The 27,495-nt window shown below is 45.6% G+C and overlaps 1 protein-coding gene across 1 annotated transcript in view; it reads left to right on the top strand.

Moving 5' to 3' along the window:
- sntg1 (syntrophin, gamma 1) overlaps positions 1 to 27,495 on the top strand; it is a 225,346-nt gene that overhangs the window by 5,944 nt on the left and 191,907 nt on the right. Inside the window, exons 2-3 of the mRNA XM_070885809.1 lie at positions 3,024 to 3,158; positions 13,845 to 13,901. Coding sequence (XP_070741910.1) covers positions 3,024 to 3,158; positions 13,845 to 13,901 — 192 coding nt within the window. The remainder of the gene's footprint in view (positions 1 to 3,023; positions 3,159 to 13,844; positions 13,902 to 27,495) is intronic.

Below are 27,495 nucleotides of genomic sequence, written 5' to 3'. Positions count from 1 at the left end.
TCCATGACGGCCTGTGCCGTCGATTGCACGCCCTCGGACATTCCCTCCCTAAGTTCCCGTGTCATTACTGCTATTTCTCCCGTCAGGACCGTCAACTCTTCACCCACTGCACTGATGCTACCGATGAGTGATCGGGTAAGCTCATTGGTCTCCATACCCAACGCCACAACCTGAGCCGCATCTGTTGCACGCTGCATCTCAGAAGAGCGTGTCTCCAATCTCCTTCTCCTCTGCCTGGGTCTGCCTCGCGGCACCACTACACAGGAAGGCATGGGCTGGGACGGTGGGACGCTCTGTGTTCCAGACGGCAGCACTCGAGTGGGAGCCGTGGGCTGGGATGGTGGGTGAATGGGTGTAAACTGCTCCATGATATCACCAGCACTACTGGGACCCGCAACGTCAGAATAAAAACCATGGAAGGTGGAACCAGAACCTATGCAAGTGGGAGGCGCAGGCTCGGACGGTGGTACACTGGCTGTAAACTGCTGCATTACACCTTCAGCACCACTGGGACCCGCAACATCGGAATCAAAACCATGGAAGGTGGAACCAGAACCTATGCAAGGGGTTGAAACTCTGATGCCCCTTAATGGGGGCTCATAAACATTAATTTGGAAGCTCTCCCCTATAGACATTTCAGTCATCACTGCCAACATCCAGTCTGGATTGTCCGCATCTGGTTGTACTGGTTCTTGTTCTGGATCTTCAGGATCCTCAGGGTTGGCAGCAGCAGCATCATCATGTTCTGCAAAATATATCAGAACAGTCAAATGTTTAACAGCAAGGGAGGGGGCCGGATGGGTGGCATGAGTACTCTCACACATAGCAGGCCAGGCAGCAGGTTGATTTGAAGGGCCACGATGCATTTTCAGGACTTACCCTCTTCCTCGCGTGCGGGCCCAGCTTGTGCTGTACTGATTGCTTTTCTCCATGTACGACTCATCATGGCAGCTGCTCTCTGTTCTAAGGGTGTCAGTGGATGCAGATTGGGCACGCTTCCTCCTGTCCGAGTTGCTTCCCTATCATTGTGGGCCAATTTCTTCTGCAAAGACTAAAATATAACATTTTACAGAGTGCGTCTTTCTGCAGGGTGGGACATACAGATAGTCACATTACAATTACGATTACATTAAAAAATGAAAATATTATTTACACTAACTACTTGACCAAGGTTGTGCCATTTCTTTTTACACTGACTTCCAGATCTCATGGTATGCACCACTGCGCAGTAATCTTCTGCAACTTGGTTCCAGCGTTTCTTCATTTCTTTATGTGGCACTTTTATGCGACCTCTGTTGCTGGTATCTAGCTCCTGCCATCTCTGCTCAATGATGTTTACTAATATCTCCACTTCCTCATGCAAGAAATTCTTTGTTCTTGGTGGACGTTGTTCCATTGTTGTATTGAATTGACACTCTTATTTTTCAAACCACACAGTCCTTATTTTGCATGCACCTATGCAGCACTTGTTCTGGAAGTTTAGCAGTGAAAAGCAGCACTCACTGATTTCAGCAGGTGATTTCTTCAACAGTGCTGCTAAAAGCACTCCTTCAGGCACCAAAAAAAATCACCAAAATTTTATCCCAAGCCTTTCCAGAGGTCCATGAGACAAATCAGCACTTTTCTTCAAGTTCCTTTAAAAATGGCCGAGTGCCAATGTTTATGGCCTACTGTGTGTGCGCGCGCGCTCTAACGCAGGAGTGCCGGCACGACGTTCTCCCATTTAACTTAGCCCCGCCCCCTGCACTTGCAGAATTGGCGCGACTCTGTGGCTCCGCCCCCTGCTGATGTCTGCGCACCGCGCCGAGCTCCGAGGGACCTGCAGGGAACCGGAGAATTGCAAGGTACATTTTTGTCGCGCTTTTAGGCGCGAAAAATGGGCATCCGGCGCGGCCCGAAACTTGACCCCAATGAGTGCAGAGCACTGTCTCTGGAGCAGAGGTACTGCTGGAGCTTACCAAGCTAAAGTTTCACAGTCTCTCAGAAGAGACCACTGGTAATCTTCCCACTGCTTTTCCAGCTAGGACTATCCCACCATTGAAGCATTGATCTAGAGTTATTTGAACCGGAATTCCAGCTGCCAGTGACAGGCCTACCCATCCAAATTCCAATTGGCAAGATGTGCCTGACTAAAGATTTTGTACTATCAAGTCTGCCAGAGGCGGTTGACATAGTTCCAAACTTTCATTGTCAGGTGTGTCATCTCAAAGCCTCATTGATCCTAAGCAAACCCCACTTATCTCCCCTCCTCAGGAGGATAGTCATTAGTTGGTAATTAGACAACTAAAATGCATTAGTCTGAGTTCTCACTAGGCAGACAGCAAGTATCAGGAGCTGCTTGTAAATGGCATTGTGAGCAGTGCAAATTACCATAAAATGTGAAAGGCTATTGCTGTCATCTCTCTGACATCATCGAGTGATGGTTCCACCAACTGAGGGTACAGATCTTAAACAGCAGCTTCTTGACTTTCCACAAACCAATCATGGTAGACACTGAGCCCTGGATACATAAGTACATGTTTTCAGAACCAGCCTTCAGATAATGCCTGTCAGCAACTGTCATCCCAAGTTTTAGAGTTTACTAATCAGATGTATGACAAGCATCTGCCTTCAGTGAGTGTGATGGAAGGACCTACACAGGATGGTTTGCAATGTGCCAGCCATCTCTGAACAGATGGGCATTTGAGCCTTTTTCTCTTCATCAGAGACCCCATTTTCGACTTGAAGCAGCTCCTACAGAAAAAGTACTCCCTCTTTGCTGCCATTACATTTGAACATATTAAAAACTATACTTAATGTTTTGTGGGAAAGGGCATAATATTTCTCATCCATAGCACAAATACAAGATGCATTTCAGGTTTTTATAATCTATATTATTTTGTATACCTTATGTATTTAGCATTAGTGCCAGGATGAAAAATGCTGCCCGCAGTATTTAGAAACATGAGGTCACACAGAATACTGGCACCTCTGACAACTAAAACAATGTCACTTTTGCAGTCTAATCTTTTTCTTTTTTCAAGACAAAGACAGGAATTTGTTTGCTACAAGATGGAACTCAAGAGCCTTTTGAAGTGCGATTGCACTTAGCAAAGGACATTTTAACAATTCAGGAGCAAGACGTGATCTGTGTGTCTTCTGAAGCCTTCTATTCTAGTGTAAGTAACATCCTTTTGTGTCAACAATGTTAATAATTGATGTCCGATGCCTTCGTTATTTAGAAGGAATGGTAGCTACTTTTTGTGTTAGTACATTCATTTTACCAGATTTATTGTGAAACTCATCATTTTTTAATGAATCAGTACCCAAAATATTGTGTGGTAAATAATTTGGTATGTTGAATGTTGTCTCAGTCTGCAGGAAAGAAAATATAAGGTATGCTTTTGGGATTCAGACGATGATATCCTTGTGCCTCCATGGCAACTTGGAGAATAAAACATAGCTTGTTTGAAAATGACACCAAGCACCCATGAGCACAGGACAGCAACTAAACACACACCTTATTCATGATATTAATAAATGTCAACATGAGCTTCAAATTTGTAAAATATATTTGTTTCTTGAAAGAGTTTCTTGCTTCATAGAAAATAGGAGCAGTAGTTGGCCATTCGGCCCTTCGAGTCTGCATTCACTATGATCATGGCTGATCCTCTATCTCAGCACCATATTCTCGCTTTTTCCCCATACCCCTTGATGCCTTTTGTTTCAAGAAATCTATCCATCAAACCTCTTAAGTATATTCAGTGACTTGGCCTCCACAGCCTTCTGTGGTAGAGAATTCCACAGGTTCACCACACTCTGAGTGAAAAAATTTCTCCTCATCTCGGTCCTAAACTCCCTACCCCATATCCTCAGACTGTGACCCCTTGTTCTAGACTTCCCAGCCAGGGGAAACATCCTCCCCGCATCCAGTCATCCAACCTAGTCAGAATTTTATACGTTTCAATGAGATCCCCTCTCGTTCCTCTAAACTATAGTGAACACAGGCCTAGTCGACCCAATCTCTCCTCATATGACAGTCCTGCCATCTCAGGAATCAGTCTGGTGAACCTTCGCTGCACTCTCTCTATGGCAAGTATATTCTTTCTTAGGTAAGAAGACCAAAACTGCACACAATACTCCAGGTGCGGTCTCACTAAGGCCCTGTATAACTGTAGTAAGATATCCTTGCTCCTGTACTCAAATTCTCTTGCAATGAAAACCAACATACCATTTGCCTTCCTAACTGCTTGCTGCACCTGCATGTTTGCTTTCAATGACTGGTGTACAAGGCCACCTAAGTCCCTCTGTACATCAACACTTCCCAAGCCATCATCATTTAAATAATACTTTGTCCTTATGTTTTTCCGACCAAAGTGGATAACTTCACATTTACCCATGTTATACTGCATTTGCCATGTGTTTGCCCACTCACTCAACCTATCTAAATCGCTTTGCAGTGTCTTTGTATCCTCCTCACAACTCACAATCCCACCTAGTTTTGTGTTGTCAGCAAACTTGGAAATATTACAAATCATTTATATATATTGTGAATAGCTGGGGCCCAAGCATTGATCCCTGTGGTACCCAACTAGTCACTGCCCGCCATCCCAAAAAAGACCCATTTATTCTTGCTCTCTGTTTCCTTACAGTTAAACAATTTTCAATCCATGCCAATACATTACCCCCAATCCTATGTGCTTCAATTTTGCACACTAACCTCTTATGTGGGACTTGAAAATCCAAATACACTGCATCTACTGACTCTCTCTTATCTATTCTATCAGTTACATCCTCAAAAAACTACCGTAGGTTTGTCAAACATGGAAGAATAGACTTCATAAAGTTCCCAATGAGCAGGGACAGCCAGAATGAGAGGGCTCTAGGGTTTGGGCGATTTGTAGGTTTCCCCAAGGTTCAAGGTGCCATTGACTGTACACATGTCGCCTTGCAAGCACCATCACATAATGCAGAGGTCTTCAGAAACTGAAAGGGATACCACTCCCTAAACGTACAGCTGGTCTGCAACCACGCTCAGCATATCCTCACAGTGAATGCCCGCTATTCATGGAGCACACATGATGCTTTCAGCTTGCATAAGAGTAGTGTCTCATGAATGTTGCAGCGACAAAGACAAGGTCAGAACTGGCTGATCGGGGACAAACAATATGACCTGGCCACCTGGCACATGATCCCCCTCCGGAACCCTGCCACAGAAGCCGTGCAGCGCTATAATGAGAGCCATGCAGACAGCCACAGCATCATTGAACAGACATTTGGCATGCTGAAGCAGCGCTTCCGATGCCTGAACAGTTCTGGAGGCAGCCTTCAATGCTCCCCACAACAGGTCTCACGAGTTCATTGTCGTGAGATAATGTAAATGAACATAAAACTGTTCCCTGCAGTGAACAAAATGTAAATTAACACAAGACTGCTTCGTGTAGCAACACCATTGAAGCAGAGTGTATTGTTATCACACAACTATGTACAATGTAGGCAATGGTACAGACATTCCTGGCAATGAAGTGTTGGCAGCCCTTAATGGGCCTTCGTGAGGACACACCCCCTTCCCTTCAATCCCCTCCTATGCCTGCTGCTCCTCCTCAATGAGGCTGTAGGGTTGTACAACACGGCTGCTAGAGGGCTGCTGTGTTGGGGGGCCAAACAATGCACCCGGCATCTGAGGACGCCCTGAACCAGCTCCTGGCCTGGAACGTCTGGCTTTGAACTGGGGTGCCTCATCATCGGCATTACCAGTCACAGGTGGCTAGGGTGTCAACCGTGTATTTTGCATGGTTGGCGAGTGAGTGGTGGGAGCAGGAATGCGGTCATCCCGATGAATGACAGCATCTGCCATTTCCCTGGAACCACTGACTCTCCGATGAGGCTGGGCCTTAGCCACTGGAGCACGATGTCTCCCCACAACTTGCTGGCCTGCGTTGACACCGTCACTTCCCCATGGGATAGTGGAGACTGCAGAGAGTATGGAAGCAGACATGGACTGCATCACTTGCCCAAGCTGAAGCAAAACTTGTGCCTGTGATGCACCCGAGTCTGCGACGTGATCAAAGGCACGCGCCACTCTCTGGAATTCCACTGTCATTGCTCGAGGCCACCAGCCTCTGTGTGTGGGAAATGATGGCCTCGCTGGACTCACAACTCGCAATCTGCGATGCTGCCTCTACAACAGTCGCAGTGAGCTTGTCGATGCTTGCTGGGATCCATCCCAATGCATCCATCAGCTCATGATGCATTCCTGTGGTTTCCCTGGACATTTCCACTCGGTCCAGTTCCACGTCTGCCTGTCTTTAAGCAGAGCAACTTTTCCGACTCCCCCTCCGGAGAGCTGGCTTGCGAGATTCCACCCCTGTAGTGCATTGCTGTACGTTACTGGGGCCAGGAGCCTCTGATTCCTCAATCCCTGGGAAGTCAACATCGTCCCCAGATGAACTTAGCCCTGATGGGAATTGGTGGGTTCTGATGCTCCGACGGAATAATTCTCCTCCCCTCCCTCATCATCTCCACAAAGGCCTGAAGCGGAGGCCTCTCTCGAGGGATACTGCGCCTCTGATTGGTCATCTGGAAGTAGAAAGCAACAGAGGAGTGGTTAGCAGCAGGGGAGGGGGCAGGGTAACATGAGGAAGGTGGCATTGCACATGTTCACTTAAAGGGCTGCCACAGCTCCATAATATCTCTCTGTGCAGTGTCTTGAATCACGCCATCCATTTACCTACCCTCACTACCCGAAGGGGGCTCAGCATTGACCCCAGCAACTGCACGAGCTGGGACTACGATGGGTCTGAGACCCTCTCCTCCACATTCATCAGTGGATTGTTTGAGGTGGACCCCCGCTTGTCCGCAGCTGCTCCCTTCTATTATGGGAGTGTTTGGACTGTGAAGAGAAAAATAGGAAGGGCTCCAACGGGGTTTCTCTGCTGTTGTGGTACATATGCCTACCAGAGTACAATAGGTGATGGTGTGTGAATGTTATTGTTGCTTCCGTTCAATCTGTTTGGATGTTGCATGTGCTTCGTCAGTATTTGTTCACAGGTTTGAGGCATCTAACATGGGGGATGTAAATGACCTTTCAGAAAGACATAGCAGCAGTTGAAGTTTATTGCAAGGGACAATGTAAATGATAGAGTTAATGTGCATAGATCATTAAAAGCCAATGGGTGCCAAAGTAAGCCTTCATCTTTCTTATGTATTGTGAAAGCCACCCCACAGAGTGTTGAGAGGGACCAGATGCATAACAAACTTCATATAGTGTGTAAGATTAATGTTAGAAGTCATGGAGGCATACACAGTTGCAAACGGTACTCAAATTGATGAACTTTTTTCAACACTGCGTGCCAGTCCTGGGCACAGTGTCTGCAGCAGACACCTCCTATGCAATGTCCCTCCATATTCGCTTAAACACAAGAGGGAGTGGTCTGGCTCCCCCAGCAAGATGGAGTGAGGCCCACCTCCTCTCCACTGAGTGGGCTAAGGCCTCACTTGCCTCATGAATGAAGCACCTGGCACGCTGCCTCCCCTCCTGCTCTTCCATCTCAGAAGAAGTGGCTGAAGTGGGCGGTTTATATGCGCATGTGCGCACGAAGCTGCCGTACTCTGCATTAGCATTTGTGACCGGGAAAGAAAAAAATTTCACTGCGCAAGCGCAAAATGGACACCTCCTTTAATGGTGAAAATTTCGGTTTGGACGCACAAACTCAGTCGTGCAACATCTGACTTAACGTCAACACTCCTCCAGATGACTTTTTTGCCGAAACTTCCAGTCAATGGCGCAAACTATTTTCAGCCACAAACTTTTACACCCTACCACAATTACCGCCCAAAATCCAAAAAGCTGAAAATCCAGCCCAATGTTTCTGCCACCATCTTGAAGAAGCTTTGTGAGAATTCTCAGTTCAAACAGAAATCCATTCAACAGTCTTATAAATGGTTTGTGGTTGAGGTGAATATCATTAACAAAACTAATAGACTTACAGATTAAGCACACAAGATAAAATGGAAGTCTCAATGGAGATGCATCACTAATTGACCCATAATAAATGCATTGTCCACCCAACCAGGTATAAAATATGTTCGAACAGCTGGCACATAGACCAAAATGGGATAGCTAATAGGAATGAGCTTTGAATTGGAACTAATAACCTTCTTCTAACACAATGCCATTTCAAGAATAAGTGGTTCTGTGATACTCTAGGTTCCCAGTGTCCCTTTGATATTACCGGGCAAATTCCATTGCACCAAAACAATAGACCAAGAACTCTATATGCACAATTATTTGAAATTGCTGGTTTGAATTTTCTTATTGCCACTGGACCTTCCCCAATGATGGCTCGCCCTATGTTGGCAGAGTTCGTTTTAACCAAGCAGGGGAATTGCTGTCTTTAGAAGTGCCCATGGAATCCATCTGTTCAACACCACAGATTACTTACCTTACTTGCCAAAGTCAGTACTGCTTTCAGATGCAGTACTTGTATGATTAAATGATACTTGGTTCTATTTGCTATTCATCTTCCTAGCCAAAGTAATGTTTGCCAAACAATTTTTTCATGAAAATAGTAGCACTTTAATAAAATAATTGAACCCCACATCGACAGAATGACAATTTTCTGACTAGTGCATATAAATCTGTTTTCTAATCTCTGTCTCTATATTTGATGGCCTTATTATTTATCTTTGTTTGGAACGGATACTATTTCAAATGTAGGTGATAGGTTTCGGTTGTTTTTCTTTGAGTTTTTCTGTTATGTATGTATGTAAACCTTACCAAAATGTAAAACTTGCCACTAGGGGGCACACCTGTGGGAGACCTAAGGATCACCTGTGCACCCTGGGTCAAGCAGGTATAAAAGATGACTCACCATGCTGCTTCCTCACTCTGGAGTCTGAATAAAGAGACCAAGGTCACAACAGTTTGAGCTTGCAGTATAGTCCTGTGAATTCATTCTGAACATAACATTTTCTATGTGACACTTTCGATTTCCCATACAAGCACAGAGTCTCTCTTGGTGAGGTTGACAATTTATTGATTAATTAAGGGTAGATTTAGATGTTTACCTACAAGGTTTGAGAATTGGGCTGTGGCTGTCCAGATTCATTTCATTTCACAGTTGCCACAGAGGAAAGTTTATTATGCTTTTACTCTATGCTACTTTTTGATCAAAGCTTTCAAAGGTGTTAACCCATTGGAGCACACAATTTCCACACTATCAACTTGGAACTGCACTGCATGATTGTTGTAGGTTTTGTGTCTGCCTTAGATATTCTTGCCGGTACCGTGGTACTGGTTACTCCATAAGCAATCCAAGTGTCTTATGTTCAGGAGTGTGCCCATACTGCCCAAAATCTAATTATATGAGCGCAACCTGGACTGTAACAATAGTTGGGCTTGCACTCTGAACTAGATATCGTATCTTTCACATGTGCCGTCATGTGCAATTCTCCAATTTTTCCAAAAGATAATCAGAAGCACTTTAGTGAGATGAGGCCAGATACAAATCATTGAGCTGTTTTATTTTATAGATAAGTGAACGTACACAGTGACAGGGGCAGTCGAATCTCACCTCAATTCAACTTACGACAGAACACTACTCAAGAAGAAAAATTCAAAAAAACACCAAACTCTCCCTATTAGTGGGCTCACTTATCTTGTCAGCCCAGCAATTCCTGACTGACTGTGGCCTTGAAATGAGTGTTTCCCCTTGCTTGGCCAGAATTCATCGTCAGACCGTCTAGCTGACCCACTGACTAGGCACCGCTTTGTCCATTTTTCCTGTGCACCCACCCAGTGAGATGGTTGTCTTTGACTTCTTCCATGATTAATGGTATACTAATGGATGAGCTTATTTGTATTGCGAAAATGGCCAACAGGCTCGACCCCTTATTTCTGATTGGTCCCCTTGGAATATAAGCCACACCCTGAAGTTTCAAAGGAATGTGTCACTGGATCCACCCGTCTCAAGGTCTCACTGACTTTGCAAATTGTAACTCGATCCACTTTGACTTCCTGAAGCGACAGAGGACAGAGCTTCCCAGAAGACAGCAAGGACCAGTCAAAGTTTCGGACCCCAGTCCAAGTACTTTCCTCCCAGAACCAAGGTTTCTTACCCCAGTCTAACTACATCCCTCCCCATCCAAAGTGCCTTACCCAAACGCAAGTGCATCCTTCCCTCCACCTCCATGGATTGTTAACAGGTTTATTCGGTATGAAGTGAATAGTGACAGTGTCGTGACTTCTGGATTTCATCCACTCCAACGATGTCCCTTGTCGGGGGTTGGAAGAACGTGATACATCTTTTCGAGTTCCCTACCATACCTCTGATTCTCCCCCACCGTGTCGCTCTCTCCCACCCCACGGCCTCTCTCTCCACCCCCCCCCCCCACAGCCTCTCTCTCCCCACCCCAGCCTCTTTCTCTCTCCCCACCCCAGCCTCTTTCTCCCTCCCCCCTCAGCCTCTTTCTCCCTCCCCCAGCCTCTCTCTCCACCCCCCAGCCTCTGCCCCCCAGCCTCTCTCCCCCCCACCACCCAGCCTCTCTCTCTCCCCCCCGCCAGCCTCTCACTCTCCCTCCCCCAAAGCCTCTCTTCCCCCCCCCCCACCAGCCTCTCTCTCCCCCCACCAGCCTCTCTCTCCCCCCACCAGCCTCTCTCTCTCCCTCCTCCCCCCAGCCTCTCTCTTCCCCCTCCAGCCTCCCTCTTCCCCCACCACCCAGCCTCTCTCTCTCTCTCTCTCTCTCTCTCCCTGCCCCACCAGCCTCTCTCCCTCCCCCCAGCCTCTCTCTTCCTCCCCCAGCCTCTCTCTCCCCACTCCCCCAGCCTCTCTCCCTCCCCCCAGCCTCTCTCTCTCCCTTCCCCCCCAATCTCTCTCTCTCTCTCTCCCCCTCCCCCCCAGCCACTCTCTCTCCCTGTCCTCCCCAGCCTCTCCCTCTCTCACCCCCTCCCCCAGCCTCTCTTTCTCCCCCCCCCCGCCCAGCCTCTCTCTCTCTCCCCTCCAGCCTCGCTGTCTCTCTCCCCATCTCCCCCCCCGCCCTCAGCCTCTCTTTACACCCCCCCCCACCGCACAAGCCTCTCTCTCTCTCTCTCCACCCAGCCTCTCTCACTCGCGGCCCCAAGGCCCTCCGACTTGCGGCCCCAAGGCCCTCCGACTCCCCCCAGCCGCCGCTGCCACTCTTCCCCCACCGCTGCTCGGGCTGGAGAAGCAGGCTCACAGAGGAGCAGCAGCCCGTCGCCATCGGCCACCTCCATCGGGCCAGGCCGATTGTGGGGAGAGAGTCGGGGCCTCAGGTCTTGCTACTCGCACCACGCGCATGGAATGATTCGGGCCTGGAGGGGGACGGAGCTTGACAGGGGCTGGGCTTGTTGCCTGCCCATCAAAAAAGTGCAGTACGGGCAGTAGGGGATGGGGCTTGACAGATGCCTATCTGTCAAAAGAAAGTGCAGTAAAAATAGTTAGTCCCTTTACTAATAGGCCTGTCAATAAAATGAGTTGCTTCTCCTACCTCCAAGGGGTGCGGGTTTAAAGAAAATATTACCTATTCTTCTCAAAATGAAGAGAAGACATTGTGGATAAATGGCCCTAGGCTGAGACAGTATGAAATAAATTGCGAGGCACCACATTCCACAAATTGGCTCATCAGGCTTTAATAAATATCTTCAATGCTTGCAACCTGTGGTTTTATTTTTAAAAACTGTGCAAATTCACTTTGTTTTAAAACACAAAAGTTAAACATAGCTTATTCCCAAATCCTTTATGTGAAGAGAATAACATCGAGATCACTAAATATAATGGAAATATTAGCAAGTAATGATTTATGTGTCCGTATGAGATTGTTCATCCATTATTTTAACAGAGGCTTTAACCCATGTACAGGGTACTTAGAACAATTTTAAACTTTGGTTTAGATAATAATGAAAAAAATGTCGACAATTAGTTAACTTTGTTGCTCATATTTTACAGCACAGGTTCAAGCCCTACACCTTTTATACCTTGTAGGTTAATAAATAGGCTTAATCATTTAAAAACTTATAGAGGATAATATTATTAGTCTGTGTGGGTCATGGAAGCTCCTGCCCATTGACTGTATATATCAGAAATACAGGTACGCACTATTTTCATGGCTTTTTTGACGATTAAAATGAATGGTTGGAAAACTTTGGGCAGACTCCCACTGCCCGAGAGTGAGACTCCCCACGGCCGGAGAGAGGCTCCCCACTGCCGGAAAGTTGGATTTCCAGAAGGCATTTGACAAGGTGCCTCATGAAAGGTTACTGCACAAGATAAAAGTTCATGCTGTTGGGGGTAATATATTAGCATGGATAGAGGTTTGGCTAACTAACAGAAAACAGAGAGTCAGGATAAATGGTTCATTCTCGGGTTGTAACTAATGGGGTGCCGCAGGGATCAGTGCTGGGGCCCCAACTATTTACAATCTAAATTAACGACTTGGATGAAGGGACCAAGTGTAATGTAGCCAATTTTGCTGATGATACAAAGATGGGAGGAAAAGCAATTTGTGAGAAGGACACAACAAATCTGCAAAAGGACTGCAAAAGGAGAAAAAAATCTGCAACAGGCTAATTGAGTGGGCAAAAGTTTGACAGATGGAGTATAATATTGGAATGTGTGAGGTCATGCACTTTGGCAGAAAAAAATCAAAGAGCAAGTTATTATTTAAATGGAGAAAAATTGCAACGTGCTGCAGGATAGCGGGACCTGGAGATAGTTGTGCATGAAACACAAAAGGTTAGTATGCAGGTACAGCAAATGATCAGCAAGGCCAATGGAATCTTGGCCTTTATTGCAAAGGGGATGGAGTATAAAAACAGGGAAATCTTGCTACAAGTATACAGGGTATTGGTGAGGCCACACCTGGAACACTGCGTGCAGTTTTGGTTTCCATATTTACGAAAGGATATACTTGCTTTGGAGGCAGTTCAGAGAAGGTTCACTAGGTTAATTCTGGGGATGAGGGGGTTGACTTATGAGGAAAGGTTGAGTAGGTTGGGCCTCTACTCATTGGAATTCAGAAGAACGAGAGGTGATCTTATCACTAAATATATTCAAAAAGGAGTTAGATGAGGTCCTTACTACTAGGGGGATCAAGGGGTATGGCGAGAAAGCAGGAATGGGGTACTGAAGTTGAATGTTCAGCCATGAACTCATTGAATGGCGGTGCAGGCTAGAAGGGCCGAATGGCCTACTCCTGCACCTATTTTCTATGTTTCTATGAAACAAATAAGATTATGAGGGGGTTTGACAAGGTGGATGCAGAGAGGATGTTTCCATTGATGGGGGAGACTAGAACTAGAAGGCATGATCTTAGAATAAGGGGCCGCCCATTTAAAACTGAGATGAGGAGAAATTTATTTTCTCAGATTTATTTTAAATCTGTGGAATTTGCTGCCTCAGAGAGCTGTGGAAGCTGGGACATTGAATAAATTTAAGACAGAGATAGACACCGATAAGGGGATTAAGGGGTTATGGGGAGCGGGCAGGGAAGTGGACCTGAGTCCTTGATCGGATCAGCCATGAGCATATTAAATGGTGGAGGGGCCGTATGGCCTACTCCTGCTCCTATTTCTTATGTTCTTATGTTCTTACTCCCACTGCCCGAGAGTGGGACTCCCACTGCCCGAGAGTGAGACTCCCACTGCCCGAGAGTGAGACTCCCACTGCCAGCATGGACTTATAAAATACTGCTATACATTCTTGTGAACCTTCCACTGAAGGAAGACATTTGCACTGCCTGTTAGAATTTTGCCTTTTAAACAAGGTGAGAATTGTTCAGTATTTGAATGTTTATGTTCACAGTGTATTGAATAATCTAAAATCCAAACTATTATATTCCTTCTGTAGGAAAGAACAGTTACAATCAGAAGACAAACAATTGGTGGATTTGGTCTAAGTATAAAGGTATCCTTTTTTAACTTGTTAATTATTTGATAAACTTTTGTTACTTAATGTCTTGTCTATTTGCAGTGTTTTCAATATTGGTGATGTCAAGCAAATTCAAAACAATCTGTCCAGTTAGAATTCAGTTCCTTTGCATAATTTCTCAGCTAAGGCCATTCTGCTCTAATCTGCTTCTTAATCGAGAATCTAGTAGGGCTGCACCAATGAACACTCCAAGGAACTTCCTCATCATACAGTTTGGTCAACTATGAGTGATATGAGTGATCTGGGAAGCGTTTCCTTCCCAGAAAACTTTTCAAACCTTCCTCAGATGATCTGGCTGAGATGTTCAATAATTCCTTGCAAGGGGAAGGTTGTCGGTAAGGCCAGAATTTTGCCGCGCTCAGCAGATGGGATTGGTGGCGGGCAAGCTGTTAAATTGACAATGATTGACAGCAGGTCGGCAAGCCGCTGTCAAATTGCGTAAACTCAACTTTCCCAATGTCGGGTCTGCCTACGCTGAGCAGACCCGATCGGCAGCAGTGGGGGAGGTAATTGAAGCAATTATTGGCTTGTGTGGAAACCCTTAACAGTGAATTTTTACTTACCTTTTAACTTTAACATGTTGCCCACGGCCTTCATGCTGCTCCTGGACCCTGTCTGTTTATCTGAGGCAGAGGAAGCAGCTTTTTCTGACAGCTTGAAAACTAATATAATAAAGCATATGGAGGGAGTCATGGGTGCAGCCATGCCCCTCTGTGCAATGCTTGTCAGTGTTTGCAGCAACTCAATGCTGAAGAACACTGACAGCACAACTGTCAAAATCAATTTGCACATGGTTACTTTAAAGAAATCAGCTGATGATGTGTCATCAAATGACATCATCAGACCCACTTCCTTCAATTATCCAGGAAACTCACGACCATTAATAAGCCCAATCAATGGAAAGTTATGTTGGAGGCCGGGATGGAGACAGGAGCGGGGCTGGGACCGGGATCCGCCACTGAACCCAGCTGCACCGGACCCGCCGAGGTAGGGAAAGTTGCAGCCTAAATGTTAGTTGAGAATGGGTTTCAATATCGTGGGGGTAGATTTTTGTCTTTACACATGTGTGGTGATCTGGAAGAGTGCATTGCCCATCTGTTATACAACCCATGTGATTTTCATCCCATTGATTTCAATGGAATGAAAACCAGATGTGTTCTATAACTGGTGGGCAATCTGCACCACCAGATTACCGCCCATTTGATGGAAATGAAAATTTGCCTCAAAATGTTCTGGTTGAGGGTTCAGTGCTTTATACTTGTAAATAACAGGTAGAGCTATCTGGGTCTATCTTGAATTTTATGTTTGAGAATTGAGGCAATTTTAACTGGCTGAAATTGGCATTATCAGGTGGTAATGTCCACAAAATAGAGTCAGTAGATTTACTAAAGATGCTCTGACCAATTTAAAAGGGATCTTCTCTGCTTCAGACGATGGGCCTCTAAAGTTTGGAAATCAGGGTCCCATGCCATAGTTAGGATCCCGATTTCAATTTTAAGGGATGCTTGGGCAGAGCATGTCTCCACCCATGTATGCTGCCATTGAGAAACCCAAGATGCTGAGAGATTTCCCCTAGAATTAGGGGGTACAGTCTCAGGATAAGGGGCTGGCATTTTCAGATTGAGATGAAGAGGAATTTCTTCTCTCAGTGAATCTTTGGAATTCTCTGCCCCAAAGTAATATGGATGCTCAGTCATTGAATATATTCACGGCAGAGGTAGATAGATTTTTGGACTCCAGAGGAATTAAGTGATATGGGGATAGGGCAGGAAAACGGAGTTGAGGTTGTAGATCAGCCATGATCTTATTGAATGGCAAAGGAGGCTCGAGTGGCCGTATGGCCTACTTCTGCTCCCAATTATTATGTTCCTATGTACAAGTATTGGACCTCAAAGGGACTTCTGCTGCCCGTTCCATAAACGGCCACAAGATATTTTCAACATTGCATTTTTGTGGTGCTGGAGTGTTCTTCCTGGTTCCACAAGAATACAGTGGGCCGCTGCCGACCTGGGCTCATCCCCTACTTTTTGCTTGCCCGCATCCCCCCACTCCGAAGATCCACCTGTTGGCTTCCTTGGCACAGGAGCTGGCCGGAATTCCTTAGGCCCAAAACAGGCGAACAGCATGGGACATCTGTTTGGCACCTGCAGCTCACTAGAAACATAGAAACATAGAAAATAGTTGCAGGAGTAGGCCATTCGGCCCTTCGAGCCTGCACCTCCATTCAATAAGATCGTGGCTGATCACTCCCTCAGTACCCCTTTCCTGCTTTCTCTCCATACCCCTTGATCCCCTTAGCCGTAAAGGCCATATCTAACTTCCTCTTGAATATATCCAATGAACTGGCATCAACAATTCTCTGCGGCAGGGAATTCCACAGATTAATAACTCTGAGTGAAGAAGTTTCTCCTCATCTCAGTCCTAAATGGCCTACCCCTTATCCTAAGACTATGTCCCCTGATACTGGACTTGCTCAACATCGGGAACATTCTTCCCACATCTAACCTGTCCAGTCCCGTCAGAAGCTAATACGTTTCTATGAGATCCCCTCTCACCCTTCTAAACTCCAGTGAATAAAGGCCCAGTTGATCCAGTCTCTCCTCATATGACAGTCCAGCCATCCTTGGAATCAGTCTGGTGAACCTTCGCTGCACTCCCTCAATAGCAAGAACGTCCTTCCTCAGATTAGGAGACCAAAACTGAACACAATATTCACTAGACCCATTGTCCCCTTATACCTTCGGACGGTTACTTGTATCTTCCATCGTGAAGACAGAACCGAAGTATTTGTTCAATTGGTCTGCCATTTCTTTGTTCCACATTATAATTTCACCGAAATCCGACTGCAAGGGACCTACGTTTGTCTTTACTAATCTTTTTCTCCACATATTTATAGAAGCTTTTGCAGTCACTTTTTATATTCCCTGCAAGCTTCCTCTGGGACTCTATTTTCCCCCTCTTAATTAAACCCTTAGTCCTCCTCTGTTGCATTCTAAATGTCTCCCAGTCCTCAGGTTTGTTGCTTTTTCTAAGGCCTCACTAAGGCAGTAAGACCTCCCTGCTCCAAAACTCAAATCCCCTAGCTATGAAGGCCAACATACCATTTGCCTTCTTCACCGCCTGGTGTACCTGCATGCCAATTTTCAATGACTGATGAACCATGACACCCAGGTCTCGTTGCACCTCCCCTTTTCCGAATCTGCCGCCATTCAGATAAGATTCTGCCTTCCTGTTTTTGCCCCCAAAATGGATAACCTCACTTTTATCCACATTATACTGCATCTGCTTTGCATTTGTCGACACTCTAACCTGTCCAAGTCACCCTGCAGCCTCTTAGCGTCCTCATAACAGCTCACACTGCCACCCAGTTTAATGTCATCTGCAAACTTGGAGATACTGCACACAATTTCTTCATCAAAATCGTTAATGTATATTGTAAAGAGCTGGGGTCCCAGTACTGAGCCCTGCGGCACTCCACTTGTCATTGCCTGCCATTCTGAAATGGACCCGTTTATCCCAACTCTCAGCTTCCTATCTGCCAACCAGTTCTCTATCCACGTCAGTACATTATCCCCAATAATATGCGCTTTGATTTTGCACACCAATCTCTTGTGCAGGACCTTGTCAAAAGCCTTTTGAAAGTCCAAATACACCACATCCACTGGTTCTCCCTTGTCCACTCTGCTAGTTACATCCTCAAAAAATTCCAGAAGATTCGTCAAGCATGATTTCCCTTTCATAAATCTATGCTGACTTGGTCCGATCCTGTCACTGCTTTCCAGATGCGCTGGTATTTCATCCTTCATGATTGATTCCAACATTTTCCCCACGACTGATGTCAAGTTAACCGGTCTATAATTACCCGTTTTCTCTCTCCCTCCTTTTCCTCCAGTCCATGGGAACAGATCCAGAGTCGATAGACTGTTGGAAAGTGATCATCAATGCATCCACTATTTCTAGGGCCACTTCCTTAAGTACTCTGGTGTGCAGACTATCAGGCCCCGGGGATTTATCGGCCTTCAATCCCATCAATTTCCCTAACACAATTTCCCACCTAATAAGGATATCCTTCAGTTCCTCCTTCTCACTAGACCCACTGTCCCCTTGTACCTTCGGAAGGTTATTTGTATCTTCCTTCGTGAAGACAGAACTGAAGTATTGGTTCAATTGGTCTGCCATTTCTTTGTTCCACATTATAATTTCACCTGAATCCGACTGCAAGGGACCTACGTTTGTCTTTACTAATCTTTTTCTCTTCACATATTTATAGAAGCTTTTGCAGTCAGTTTTTATATTCCCTGCAAGCTTCCTCTCGTACTCTATTTTCCCCCTCTTAATTAAACCCTTAGTCCTCCTCTGTTGCATTCTAAATTTCTCCCAGTCCTCAGGTTTGTTGCTTTTTCTAGCCAATTTATATGCCTCTTCCTTGGCTTTAACACTATCCTTAATTTCCTTTGTTAGCCATGGTTGAGCCACCTTCCCAGTTTTATTTTTACTCCAGACAAGGATATACATTTGCTGAAGTTCATCCATGTGATCTTTAAATGTTTGCCATTGCTTATCCACCATCAACCCTTTGAGTATCGTTTGCCAGTTTATTCTAGCCAATTCACGCCTCATGCTGTCGAAGTTACCTTTCCTTAAGTTCAGGACCCTAGTTTCCGAATTAACTTTGTCACTCTCCATCTTAATGAGGAATTCTACCATATTATGGTCACTTTTCCCCAAGGGGCCTCGCACAACAAGATTGCTAATTAGTCCCTTCTCATTACACATCACCCACTCTAGGATGGCCAACTCCCTGGTTGGTTCCTCGACATATTGGTCTAGAAAACCATCCCTAATACACTCCAGAAAATCCTCCTCCACCGCATTGCTACCAGTTAGGTTTGCCCAATCAATGTGTAGGTTAAAGTCGCCCATGATTACTGCTGTACCTTTATTGCACACATCCCTTATTTCTTGTTTGATGCTGTCCCCAACCTCACTACTACTATTTGGTGGTCTATACACAACTCCCACCAGCGTTTTCTGTCCTTTGGTATTCCGTAGCTCCGCCCATACCGATTCCACATCATCCAAGCTCATGTCTTTCCTTACAATTGCATTGATTTCATCTTTAACCAGCAACGCCACCCCGCCTCCTTTTCCTTTCTGTCTATCCTTCCGAAATACTGAATACTCTTGGATGTTGAGTTCCCAGCCTTGCTGCCCCTGGAGCCATGTCTCCGTGATGCCAATTACATCGTATCCATTAACTGCTATCTGCGCAGTTAATTCATCCACCTTATTCCGAATACTCCTCGCATTGAGGCACAGAGCCTTCAGGCTTGTTTTTTTAACACACTTTGCCCCTTTAAAATTTTGCTGCCATGTGGCCCTTTTTGTTTTTTGCCTAGGGTTTCTCTGCCCTCCACTTTTACTATTCTCCTTTCTATCTTTTGCTTCTGACTCCATTTTATTTCCCTCTGTCTCCCTGCATAGGTTCCCATCCCCCTGCCATATTAGTTTAACTCCTCCCCAACAGCACTAGCAAACACTCCCCCTAGGACATTGGTTCCGGTCCAGCCCAGGTGCAGACCGTCCAGTTTGTACTGGTCCCACCTCCCCCAGAACCGGTTCCAATGTCCCAGGAATTTGAATCCCTCCCTTCTGCACCACTCCTCAAGCCACGTATTCATCTGAGCTATCCTGCAATTCCTACTCTGACTAGCAGTGGCACTGGTAGCAATCCTGAGATTACTACTTTTGAGATCCTACTTTTTAATTTAGCTCCTAGCTCCCTAAATTCGCCTCGTAGGACCTCATCCCATTTTTTACCTATGTCATTGGTACCTATATGCACCACGACAACTGGCTGTTCACCCTCCCTTTTCAGAATGTCCTGCACCTGCTCTGAGACATCCTTGACCCTTGCACCAGGGAGGCAACATACCGTCCTGGAGTCTCGGTTGCGGCCGCAGAAATGCCTATCTATTCCCCTTCCAATTGAATCACCTATCACTATTGTTCTCCCATCCTTTTTCCTGCCCTCCTGTGTAGCAGAGCCACTCACGGTGCCATGAACTTTGCTGCTGCTGCCCTCCCCTGATGAGTCATCCCCCTCAACAGTACTCAAAGTGTTGTATCTGTTTTGCAGGGGGATAACCGCAGGGGACTCCTGCACTATCTTCCTTGCTCTACTCTTCCTGTTGGTCACCCATTCCCTATCTGACTGTGTACCTTTTATCTGCGGTGTGACCAACTCGTTAAACGTGCTATTCACGTCATTCACAGCATCGTGGATGCTCCAGAGTGAATCCACCCGCAGCTCCAGTGCCGCAATTTTTGCAGGATTTGCAGGCGGCTACACTTCCCGCACACGTAGTCGTCAGGGACACTGGAAGCGTCCCTGAGTTCCCACGTAGTACAGGAGGATCATAACACGTGTCCGAGCTCGCCTGCCGTGACTTAACCCTTAGATACACTGAAATTGGCAACAACAATGTTAAAAGTTTACTTACTGATATAGAAAAGAAAAAGGAAAAGAAAAACTACTTACCAATCACCAGCCAATCACTTACCCCCTTGGCTGTGACGTCACCTTTCGTTTTCTTTCTACTTCTTTTTTGCCCTCTCCCTGTAGCTGCACAAGCTGGCATCTCCACGCACCACCTCGATGCTGCTCCCCGGACTCCCTGCTGTGCCTTTTATAGGCCTCTCGCCGAAGTCCCGACTGCCTCTCCATGCACCTTCATAAATCCATGCTGACTTGGACCGATCCTGTCACTGCTTTCCAAATGCGCTGCTATTTCATCCTTAATGATTGATTCCAACATTTTCCCCACTACTGATGTCAGGCTAACCGGCCCATTTTCTCTCCCCCTCCTTTTTTAAAAAGTGGTATTACATTAGCTGCCCTCCAGTCCATAGGAACTGATCCAGAGTCGATAGACTGTTGGAAAATGATCACCAATGCATCCACTATTTCTAGGGCCACTTCCTTAAGTACTCTGGGATGCAGACTATCAGGCCCCGGGGATTTATCGACCTTCAATCCCATCAATTTCCCTTACACAATTTCCTGTCTAACAAGGATGTCCTTCAGTTCCTCCTTGTCACTAGACCCACTGTCCCCTAATACATTCGGAAGTTATTTGTGTCTTCCCTCGTGAAGACAGAACCGAAGTATTTGTTCAATTGCTCTGCCATTTCTTTGTTCCCCATTATAAATTCACCTGAATCTGACTGCAAGGGGCCTACGTTGTACTCACATATTTATAGAAGCTTTTGCAGTCAGTTTTTATGTTCCCTGCAAACTTCCTCTCGTACTCTATTTTCCATCTCTTAATTAAATCCTTAGTCCTCCTCTGTTGATTTCTAAATTTCTCCCAGTCCTCAGGTTTGTTGCTTTTTCTAGCCAATTTATATGCCTCTTCCTTGGTTTAAACACTAACCTTAATTTCCCTTGTTAGCCACGGTTGAGCCACCTTCCCCGTTTTATTTTTACTCCAGACAGGGATGTACAATTGCTGAAGTTCATCCATGTGATCTTTAAATATTTGCCATTGTTTATCCACAGTCAACCCTTTAAGTATCCTTTGCCAGTCTATTCTTGCCAATTCACACCTCATACCATCGAAGTTACCTTCCCTTATGTTCAGGACCCTAGTTTCCGAATTAACGGTGTCACTCTCCATCTTAATAAAGAATTCTACCATATTATGGTCACTCTTCCCCAAGGGGCCACGCACAACAAAATTGCGAATTAGTCCCTTCTCATTGCACATCACCCACTTAAGATGGCCAGCTCTCTAGTTGGTTCCTTGACATATTGGTCTAGAAAACCATCCTTAATAAACTCCAGGAAATCCTCCTCCACCACATTGCTACCAGTTTGGTTAGCCCAATCAATATGTAGATTAAAGTCGCCCATGATAACTGCTGTACCTTTATTGCACACATCCCTTATTTCTTCTTTGATGCTGTCCCAAACCTCACTACTACTGTTTGCTGGTCTGTACACAACTCCCACTAGCGTTTTCTGCCCTTTGGTATTCCGCAGCTCCGCCCATACCGATTCCATATCATCCAGGCTAATGTCCCTCCTTACAATTGCATTGATTCCATCTTTAACCAGCAACGCCACCCTGCCTCCTTTTCCTCTCTGCCTATTCCGACCTCAATGTTGAATGTTGAGTTCCCAGCCTTGGTCACCCTGGAGCCATGTCTCCGTGATGCCAATTACATCGTATCCGTTAATCTGCGCAGTTAATTTGTCCACCTTATTCCGAATACTCCTCGCATTGAGGCACAGAGCCTTCAGGCTTGTCTTTTTAACATACTTTGCCCCTTTAGAATTTTGCTGCAATGTGGTCCTTTTTATTTTTTGCCTTGGGTTTCTCTGCCCTCCACTTTTACTGTTCTCCTTTCTATCTTTTGCTTCTGCCTCCATTTTATTTCCCTCTGTCTCCCTGCATAGGTTCCCATCCCCCTGCCATTATGTTTAACTCCTCCCCAACAGCACTAGCAAACACTCCCCCTAGGACATTTGTTCCGGTCCTGCCCAGGTGCAGACCGTCCGGTTTGTACTGGTCCCACCTCCCCCAGAACTGGTTCCAATGTCCCAGGAATTTAAATTCCTCCCTTTTGCACCACTCCTCAAGCCATGTATTCATCTGAGCTATCCTGCGATTCCTACTCTGACTAGTACCTGGCACTGGTAGCTATCCTGAGATTACTACTTTTGAGGTCCTACTTTTTTATTTAGCTCCTAGCTCCCTAAATTCGTCTTGTAGGACCTCATCCCGTTTTCTACCTATATCTTTGGTACCTAAATGCGCCACGACAACTGGCTGTTCACCCTCCCTTTTCAGAATGTCCTGCACCCGCTCTGAGTCATCCTTGACCCTTGCACCAGGGAGGCAACATACCATCCTGGAGTCTCGGTTGCGGCCACAGAAATGCCTATCTTTTCCCCTTACAATCGAATCCCCGATCACTATCGCTCTCCCACTCTTTTTCCTGCCCTCTTGTGCAGCAGAGCCACCCACGGTGCCATGAACTTGGCTGCTGCTGCCCTCCCCTGATGAGTCATCCCCCTCAACAGTACCCAAAGCGGTGTATCTGTTTTGCAGGGGGATGACCGCAGGGGACCCCTGCACTACCTTCCTTGCACTGCTCTTCCTGTTGGTCATCCATTCCCTATCTGGCTGTGTACCCTTTACCTGTGGTGTGACCAACTTGTTAAACGTGCTATTCCTGTCATCCTCAGCATCATGGATGCTCCAGAGTTCATCCACCCGCAGCTCCAGGGCCGCAATGCGGTCCGTCAGGAGCTGGAGGCGGATGCATTTCCCGCACACGTAGTCGTCAGGGACACCGGAAGCGTCCCTGACTTCCCACATAGTACAGGAGGAGCATAACACGTGTCCGAGCTCTCCTGCCAGGACTTAACCCTTAGAAAAACTTAATTTGGCAATAACAATGCTAAATGTTACTTACTAGTTCCACTTCAAAAGGCCCAATTCTCAATATGGCTCCAGCCTCTTTGTCCCCGGCTAGTCAGCCACCCATGAGTTAAAATCTACCCAAATGTCCTAGGTGCATAGTTTTTCAAATGTATAACTCTTGTACCTACGTTCAGCAAAGTAGTTTTTGCATTCTCATGATAATTCCGAGCAGAATGGGTACATTGGCACAAATTCAGGACAATGGAGATTTTTAAGACCTTAAGGGAACTGCAGCCACTTCTGATGTTTAATGCAGCCTGAAATAGATGTAGGGAATTCCACATGATTCAATTAGCCTTCATCTTCTGTCAAGATCAGATAAAACCAGCTGTTATTCACCAATTTTATACTGTAGTGTCTAGTGGCTATTTCTGGATCAGAAAAGTAGCTTTAAAAATAACGGCCTGGAACTTGCAGTCCTGATTACAGTGAACTGACAGCGGTTGACATCATTTCACCATTGAAACTGACCACAATTTCAGGATTTGGCACACGGCATCCCGTGCGCAGCGTCCCGTTATCGCCCCAGATATAAAATTTGCTTCTGCCCCTTGCAGCATCGTCGGGCGTCAACAACTGCAGCTACAGGAGGCATTGTCACCTCGGCTGGCCGCTTGGTGAGCGATAATTAAATGCTGTGGTGGTCTGGTACGCCATGTTTTATTTATGCCCCCAATGTGCTGCATTTTGATTTCTTTGGAACCCGCGATTGCTAAGCCCTGCACTCTCTTGGAGAGCTTGGGGCCGCTATGCGCGTGTCACAGGTGACATCGCCCAACATCCACAGCCTTAGGCTTCATTGAACGCAGCGTTGGCCCTTCCCTTTAAGGGAGGGAAGGAGCCTGTAAAATCGGCAGTGGTCTGCAGATACCATCCCTCTTACTCCCTTTAGCACGCTTGATTTAGCGCTCCACTTCCCTTTTGGAGCTCCAAACCGGAAGTTCCTATCGGAATCAATTTCTAGCCCAAGCTTCTACCTTAACCCAATGTGTATGTCCCAATCTTTATTTTGCTCTCTGTCAATTTTTTGAAAAGTGATTAATTATTATGCTTTCTATTTCCTGGATCCCTGTCTGTGAGAATTCTACAATTAGACAGCTTGCTGACGTCACAGCAGCTGGCACTATGGGATTCTCACTTTACTACGTTGATTTCAAACTGCATTTCAGAAAAGCCTAACTTCTCACCACAGAATTGCAAGATCTTTGTGTGCCGCTTACTTCGGGTCCAGCGGCGAACACCTTTGCTTTACTGTTGATCGCAAATTACAGACCAATGATCTTGTACACCATTTGCAGTCTGTAGCTTACACAATTTAGCATGATATCAGTAAAAGAACTGGGGAACATCGAATAGTGATGAGGCACATGCACCCCTATGGCGAGCAACACAAGGGCATTGAAATAGTCTGGTCTACATGTGACTTCAGCCCCACAGCAATGTGGTTGACTCTTAACTGCCTGCTGAAATGGATACTCAGTTCTAACAAACCTCTACAAGAAACAATAATAAGATTAAAACTGGATGGACCACGCAGCATCGACCATGGACTTCAATTTTACTAGTGCTCCTTGATGCCACACTCAGTCAAATGCTGCCTTGATGTTGAGGGCAGTCACTCTCACCCCTTCTCTGGAATTCAGCTCTTTTGTCCATGTTTGAACCAAGGCTGTAATGAGGTCTGGAGCCAAGTGGTCCTGGCAGAACCCAAACTGAGCATCGCTGAGCAGGTTATTGTTGAGTAAGTGCTGCTTGATAGCATTGTCAAATGGAATTGGGGGAAAGACTCTCCACTGGCTGGATTCATACCTAGCACAAAGGAAGATGGTTGTAGTTGTTGGAGGACAATCATCTCAGCCCCAGGACATCGCTGCAGGAGTTCCTCAGGGAAGTGTCCCTAGGCCCAATCATCTTCAGCTACTTCATCAATGACCTTCCCTCCATCATAAGGTCAGAAATGGGGATGTTCGCTGGGGATTTGAGAAGGGAGCAGGGAGATCTTACTGCAGTTGTACAGGGCCTTAGTGAGGCCTCACTTGGAATATTGTGTTCAGTTTTGGTCTCCTAATCTGAGGAAGGACGTTCTTGCTATTGAGGGAGTGCAGTGAAGGTTCACCAGACTGATTCCCGGGATGGCAGGACTGACATATGAGGAGAGACTGGATCGTATGGGCCTGTATTCACAGAAGGATGAGAGGGGATCTCATAGAAACATATAAAATTCTGACGGGACTGGACAGGTTAGAATCAGGAAGAATGTTCCCGATGTTGGGGAAGTCCAGAACCAGGGGACATAATCTAAGGATAAGGGGTAAGCCATTTAGGACTGAGATGAGGAGAAACTTCTTCACTCAGAGAGTTGTTAACCTGTGGAATTCCCGACCGCAGAGAATTGTTGATGCCAGTTCATTGGATGTATTCAAGAGGGAGTTAGATATGGCCCTTATGGCTAAAGGGATCAAGGGGTATGGAGAGAAAGCAGGAAAGGGGTACTGAGGTGAATGATCAGCCATGATCTTATTGAATGGTGGTGCAGGCTCGAAGGGCCAAATGGCCTACTCCTGCACCTATTTTCTATGTTTCTATGTTTCTATGATAGGAAAAGTGCAGGGGAGGTGTAAGCACAGTAAAACTTATTTTTCTTGACAGGGTCGATGCTGGGAGGATGCTTCCCCTGGCTGGGATAAGTGACTGTCCATTTAGAACTGAGATGAAGTGAGATTTCTTCACTCAGATGGTGGTGAATCTTTGGAATTCTCTACCCCAGAAGGCTGTGGCAGCTCAGTCGCTGAGCATATTCAAGACAGAGATCGATAGATTTTTGGATGCTGAGGGAACCAAGGGATATGGGGATTGTGCGGGAAGGTGGAGTTGAGGTAAAAGATCAGCCGTGATCTTATAGAATGGCGAAGCAGACTCGAGGGGCCGAATGGTATACTCCTGCTCCTGGTTCTTATGTTCTTATGTTCTATTTCCAATAAAGACAACTGGGGGGTGGGAATTATCTTGAGTGGTAGGACAAAACAGGTGATAGCGAAATCGGCAGCACATTTTTGAAATTATTGGACAAGATAATTGTGCTGAGTGTAAAACAGTATCACCTGTTTTGTCCTACTGTCCAGGGTAAATTTAAGCCCGATTCATTTTTAGACAATCGTGTATATTTTCTTCCAGTTTTCAATGTTGATAAAAAGGTCAGTGCCAGTATAAAATGGGGAAGTGGAGGGAAATATTTATTTTCAACAGTTCATCTAAGGTCTGAAAATATTTTTTATATAAATCTTAAAACTTAACTAACAGTTATCGTAGTTAAATTAGGAAAGCTTTACTTATTGGTAAATGAGCAGTCTATTGTTTCAGGGATTTGCAAACAATAGAATCACTAATCGTCTGTATGAACAGAGAACAAATGTGAAAAATTATACCCTACCGAGAAGAAATAAAAAGAAAATAGAAAACAACCTCCCCTAAAAAAGTGAAAAGAGGGAGCTGATGTTGCCAGGGCCAATCGCTATTTTTGATTTTAGCTGCATTGTCTTATCCTGCTGCAGCTTGCCGCTGTTTCAAAGACCTTTTGCAGAGACAAAGCACAGCAGGCTCTCTATTGTGCCTGTACATTACACTGGAACAGTATGGAGAATAGTGGCACTGGCAGAATTGATAGTGCAACACCCCAACAGTTAGCATGTTTGATAAAAAGAAGAGAAAAAAAGGCCTGCTTCAGGTTTGACAGTATGAGCTAGAAATTTCCCAGCCTGTTGTTATTTGATTAATAATGACATTTTAGTGAATAAATAAGAATAAAAATGTTGTCTTTTTTCAGGGAGTAAACTTGGCCACAAAATAAACCTGTCCTTATAAAACAGCGTTGCACGACGATTGGTGTTAAAAACCGTGATCTCGCCAACTTTAGCCTGAGGCCTATCAATGTCAAAAATACAGACCGTGGGAGGGGAGAAAACGCAAAAAAAATTGCAAAAAATCAAAAATCACAAAACATTTACAAGACCCTTAACTAAGTAATTGCTTCACAAGAATTAAAAAAATAAAAACTTTAATTTACCTTTTTTGCAGGTCTT

This window comes from Pristiophorus japonicus, chromosome 1, assembly GCF_044704955.1.
Source record: "Pristiophorus japonicus isolate sPriJap1 chromosome 1, sPriJap1.hap1, whole genome shotgun sequence".
Lineage (NCBI taxonomy): Eukaryota > Metazoa > Chordata > Chondrichthyes > Pristiophoridae > Pristiophorus > Pristiophorus japonicus.
Note: the sequence above shows the minus strand (reverse complement) of the source record. Positions and strands in the feature narration are given on the sequence as shown.